The sequence below is a fragment of the Zingiber officinale genome, chromosome 3A, assembly GCF_018446385.1.
Source record: "Zingiber officinale cultivar Zhangliang chromosome 3A, Zo_v1.1, whole genome shotgun sequence".
NCBI classification, from domain to species: Eukaryota; Viridiplantae; Streptophyta; class Magnoliopsida; order Zingiberales; family Zingiberaceae; genus Zingiber; species Zingiber officinale.
In genome coordinates this window covers 45,650,267-45,656,096 of record NC_055990.1, presented here as the reverse complement: position 1 = coordinate 45,656,096, position 5,830 = coordinate 45,650,267, and the positions used below count along the sequence as shown (strand labels likewise).

Sequence of the window (5,830 nt, the reverse complement as noted above, 5' to 3'; positions counted from 1 at the left end):
TCTTCACGCCTCCCCTGGATCTTCCTCCATGACAATGTGCTCCTCTCGTTTCCTGGTGAGCGGGTTTTTGAGTTCGACGAGGCCCTTTGACCTTCCATTGCTGCTTCTTTCGCTCATGGAACCTTTTGATTGGACGAGGTGTATTTCTTCGGCAAATGTGACACTCCTAGTCCATCGATTCATAACCTAGGTCTTGTCTTCTTTGGATTTGTACTAGAGCCATAGTCAAGGTAGATTCATAACTTAGGTCTTGTCTTCGTTCATAAATTTTGTCTCAAAAAACAAAACCTACTTTTGATTCCACTATGCTTGTATTTACAAGAGCAACATTCTCTTTTCTTCTTATTTTTTGCTTTTGATTTGTTTCATCATGTCATTTTCCTGCTCATATGTCAAGTTTATGGTGTTTGATCTCTGAAGATGTTTTTGTTTTTTTTAACTTTTATTTTTGTTTATATCTTGGTGATTTTGTCATCCTCAATTCCATTTCCCAGCCGCAAAAGAACTATGGCCAGTGTAGTCACCACTCTCTTAAGCTATCATATGCTTCTTTCTAAATACATGCAGCCTCGTATTACAATAATTGATGTAGGCGATTTGCCCTGTTACCGTGATTTTATTCCCGTAGGCAAGAGTCAACTTGAAGATCTAGGAGGGACTCATTATTTGAGGGAATTACTCCTTCAATGTGCCTTTTTCTGCAATTGCATCTGATCCCTTTTTTGTCTGAGTTCCCAAAGTTCCTAGAGCTTGAGATTTATGTGTTTTCTGTCCAGTTAGCCATACAAATGGACTTGTTGAATTCTACTCTAAGGTGTTGGAAACTGTTAAAAGGTTTCATTGAATAAATGGTCTCTTCCCCTATGTTCTTCCAATAGGATGCGCATCTGGATGGAAAGTCAATGTTGACCGTGAACAAGTTTTTGAAATTTTTTTACCAGAATTTTCGCATTTTAGTATTCAAGACATATCTTCCTGCCTTTCTGGATTGGTTGGATCTGAAATCTATTTGGAATGAGCGTCTCGGTGCTATTCCTGAAGGTATCCTTGGAAACGTCTCACATTTGATGAGGCATAGTTAATGTTATCCATTGTTCCATTCTTATTATCTTTGTAGAAAACGCCTTTTCATGTGCTCTTATGTGTGGCACCATGTATTGTGACAATTATGATGCCGCTCAGGTGTGAATTTGTTGATCTTAAAGGATGATTAGAATCCTATCTTGGAAAATATGGATTGATGGTTGGCACGATGGAAAGCAAGATAGACTCTTGGAGCAGGATTCTTTTTCTCATACTTGGTTCAGTCTCGTGTTACTTATTCACCAACTTCAAGGTTCCAAATATGTGATAAAGAGATTAAGACCAATGAAAATTCTTGTAGGTCTGGTTAGACAAAACTGAGTCGCCTTGCTTATCACTAATTGGGAGTTGCTGACCTTACCTTTGACAACCTTTCCCATCTTGTAAAATTTTGGTGGGCATATCATCCTAATACAGATGGATATTGTTTGCTTGGTGTAATTCTCAAAAAAGGAGTGTTTGATACATCCACATGGCAGTTCTCATCTGTTTGGAAATGCCTCTCCTGTTGTGTGTGTTCTTTCTAGTTAGTCCAACATATCAAAGATGCAAGTTCTTCCAAGTATAAGCAACAGATATGAACTGTTTGCCTCTCCATATCTGTCCTGTTTGCTTATTTGTACGATATTTATCTAGCAAGAAACCTAAACTACCAGATAAGAGATCTAGCAATCCATGGGAGACCTTTGATCTCCACTTTAAATTGCTGGTTCAGAGTTCTTTCTGTTGGTTGCTCCATGCCTGACCCCTTGAGAAGCATACTGTATGCTAGAGATTGATGCACACCAAGGTGCTTGCCTATTGAGCTTGACTTGCCAACTTTTCTTCAATAGAGGAATCCAATTTAGCCGGTCACTTGCATTATAGCAATGTTAAGTTCCATTAGCATCTCATATAGTGCTCATAGGAACTACGTGGCATAAGCCCCTAGTCAAATCCTTGTATTGTTTCTTTGTTTGCAAAAGCCCCCTAGAAGTACAGCTACTTGGCATATATCTATCTCAAGAATCTCCATGTTGCATCAACTCAATTGACTATGAGCACTTTTTCTATTATATGTGATCACTCAATCTCATTGGGCTTCACTTAATACATTAGTTTGGCTCTCTATCTACAACTCGTACCAATATATGAGATGAGGAAGAGTGGCAATTAAATGTCACTTCAAAGCTTGTTTCAATTATGGCCTCTTATTGGTGCATGTGGAATGTGAGAAACTAGAGGGTGTTTGAAAATGTTGGTTCCATGGCATGGATAATGTATACTTTCTTACATTTCTGGAGTTTTTTTGTTTTTTGTTTTGGTTTGTTTTATCTCTTATTTTCTTCTGTAAGATATTTCTTATCTGCCCCTATATTCATTTCAATTCTTATTATGCCATTTCTGTCAATAATATGTTACTTATGAGATCAATAGACATCCAAGATCAATTAAGATGATGATCTTGCTATTGCTTGACTGGAATTCTTCACTGTCTTTGTAGGTTGTAGGCATATTTAAAATGGTGGTTCTTCCCCTCTTGGGTCAGCTAGCAGATGAATATGGGCGTAAACCACTGCTTCTGATTACTGTTTCTACATCCATAGTGCCATTTGGTATGATTCTTCATTCCTTAGTTAACGCTAGCTTTGTTATTCATGTGATATATATAAGTCATTTTGTTCATGTAATCTGGCATGATCAGTTTCAGTAAAGAGTATTTAAATAAATCTTTTTTTATTTTTCTAAAATATGCTCTTCGTAATCTTATTAAATAAAAGCAAGGATAGTTTAATTTATCAAAAAGAGCAATAATGGAAGTTATTATCATTAAAATTCATTTTGGAGCACATGAGAATGCCTTAGTGTGGCAAAAGATAAATTCTCATGTATCTTGCATCTTACTTTCTTTCCAAATAGTCATTGTAGCGCATTTCAAGTAGATCCTTAAGTACTTAATGTTTTTTTCTTTAACATTCACTTTGTATGCTGCAATTTCAGCCATACTTGCTTGGGATGATTCCAGGGCAGCTGTTTACTGGTACTTTGTACTTCGCACAATATCCTACATAGTTAGTCAAGGAAGCATATTATGCATATCGATTGCTTATGCAGTAAGACTTTCTCCTCCTTTTCATAAGTATTAAAAGAAATTCGGTGGATTACCTGTCCTTTGGATAGTTTTAAGCAGCACTGAGTCACTGACATATCTTGTTCTGCCAGTTAATCCTACAATATACTGTCAACATTTTAATTTTATAATTTATTATCATATAAATGCTAAAGATTTCCATGAACATTTAACACTCTTCAATGTGTATTACATGAGATTGATGAAGCCTCCTCCATAAAGTTGATGCAAATATGTTTACGAGCTCTGCTTTTTGTGTTGCAACCTTTGCCAACACCTCTTTGATTATGGAAAAAATGCTGTAAAAGAGCATATGTTCTACAAATATTTCTTACTGTGTCTCAAAATTTTCTCCTGAAACCACTTTTTAGGAAATTTCAAATGGTCATTCATGATTTTTTTTAAGATATGCCTTCCCAATTGATGAATATAATCACTTAAGTTTATATTTCAACATCAATCTAGGCTGATGTGATTGAGGTCGGCAAGAGATCTGCAGCATTTGGTTGGATTACTGGGCTTTTCTCTGCTGCACATGTTTTGGGAAACATCTTCGCCCGCTTTCTACCTGAAGGGTGGATATTTGAGGCATGTTCTAGATAACTTGTATAAAATATGCTCCTTATCAACACTGAAAACTCTCTCTTTCATGTGTCATCTTATTGTTTGATGTTATGTAGGTGTCAATTTGTTTGTTGGTTTCATCAACACTGTGCATGACAGTATTTCTAATTGAGACTGTCAGGACAACTCCTAGGCAAAGTGATAACAGATCATGTTCAGCCATTTTTCTCAAAGTCTTCATAGAACGTTGGAAATCAATGAAAGATATTATTTTTGTTTTTTGTAATAGGTAAGTTTTTAACCAGTTAACCAATCATTTTTAGGAGTTTTGGATTTTCATTCCTTAGTATACCTGTTAGCCCATCCTCTGATCTGATTTCTTAAGATTAGTCAAAAGGAACCTCTTTTTTCCAGTTTATTGTTTTCTTATATTTCATATCTTTGCAGCCTAGATTTCAAAATTTTGTTGTAATTAGGTATCTTAGTGGAAAGAGGATCACTGTTCTGTTTCTCTAACTAGAGTATCCACAAATATTGTAGTGAAACTCTCAGGCGCATCTCATTAATCTCCTTCTTCTATGAGCTAGGAATGTCTGGCATCAGTGGCATCTTGCTGGTATGATCTCACTTTTTTTCTTGTAGAATTTACTAGTTTAGGCTCTTGGATAGTTTAACGTGCTTGAATTTTTTTATTTTGAGAACATTGTGTTTCTTGTAGAATAACAAAGGCATTTCGTGTATGATCCATAGTAATTGATATACAAAACATCTATATACTGCAGTTTGATTTCTTAATAGTTTGCTCTATATACTTTTGCTTGGACGAGCAGTGTAAATTACCCGTGAATTGCACGTGCATTGCAGCTAAATTTGTTAAATTTTCTCTTTGTATTGATGAAATGGGAATGAAAAATATATTTTTCCAGCTGGAATGTAGTGAATGTTATAGCTCTTAATTTACACTTATTTGATTGACACTTTGGTTCTTTTAGGTGTCCTATGTAATTATTAAAGTTGTGCGTATGTGGTTTCTATTTGGAGGAATTTGTGGAATTGTTTTAGCTCTACAAACAATTCACCCTACCATAACTCATCATGATGATCCAATTCTTTTGGTTCAAGTTTTAATTGGAAGATTTTGAACCCATGTATTTTACTTTCACTTATGCTTTTGTGATGTGTATGTTTATTGCAGATCAATTTGCAGCTCCTGGCAACTTGTTACTTGCAAAATGGAAAAGCATATTGTGCCTACCAGGTCTCAAAGGTAATGTAGTCTGGAAAATGGCACAGAAAATTGCATGAATATTTTGTTTCAAGATGTTAATGGATGTAATGCACTTTGCATGGATTCTATTGATCTTGGATGATAGTTCACTTAAATAATGTTAGCTGCATGCAGTGCTAATTATTTAGTAAACTATGCTAAGCTAGGTATCACTGCTCCTAGTAGATTCCTTGTACTATTATTCTCTAATAAACACCTCTTTTTGTTTCCTTCATTTGGTTTGTTTTTGCCTTCTATGCACTACAGATTGGTTAATTACATTCTCCTTTTGGAATTCTAGAATTTGATAAGTTTTGTTAAATTCTTCTCTTGCAGGTCGAGCAATTCGTGAGGCTTGAGTTTTTTTTATGCAAGAAGTGAGCTTTGTTAGGATGTAGCTTGTCTTGCTAATTTGTAAATTAAAAGTCATATGGAGAACAACAAATTGAAAACATGTGATTTAATGTATATGGAGAGTAATGAAAAACATGTGTATTTTGATGAATAACAACTCATTTTGTATATTTTGTATATGTGGCTATAAGATGAATTATATATGGATGTTTATTTTGGATTTAATGTAGTAAATATTTATTTTTGTATTGGTGGTTTGCTTATAGTAAAATAAGATTGGTGGTTTGGTATTAATGAACATTAAAGACAACAGTTAAAAATGTTGTAAAGACTAGGTAAACCACAACGAAATTTTTTTGTAAAAAGTGATAAAAGACAACAGTTTTATCCGTTGTAAAATATATTAAAACTATTGTTAAAAAAAACAAAACGTGTCAAATATTATCTACCAC

General features: G+C 34.7%; 1 protein-coding gene across 1 annotated transcript; it reads left to right on the top strand.

The window, feature by feature from the left end:
* The first annotated feature begins 504 nt into the window (after positions 1 to 504).
* On the top strand, positions 505 to 4,899 carry LOC122050389 (tetracycline resistance protein, class B-like). The gene is made up of 7 exons (XM_042611294.1): positions 505 to 516; positions 2,567 to 2,678; positions 3,064 to 3,176; positions 3,659 to 3,781; positions 3,874 to 4,046; positions 4,298 to 4,373; positions 4,750 to 4,899. Exons 1-7 carry the CDS (start codon positions 508 to 510, stop codon positions 4,897 to 4,899), a joined length of 756 nt encoding a protein of 251 aa, XP_042467228.1. The 5' UTR covers positions 505 to 507.
* Positions 4,900 to 5,830: the final 931 nt, after the last annotated feature.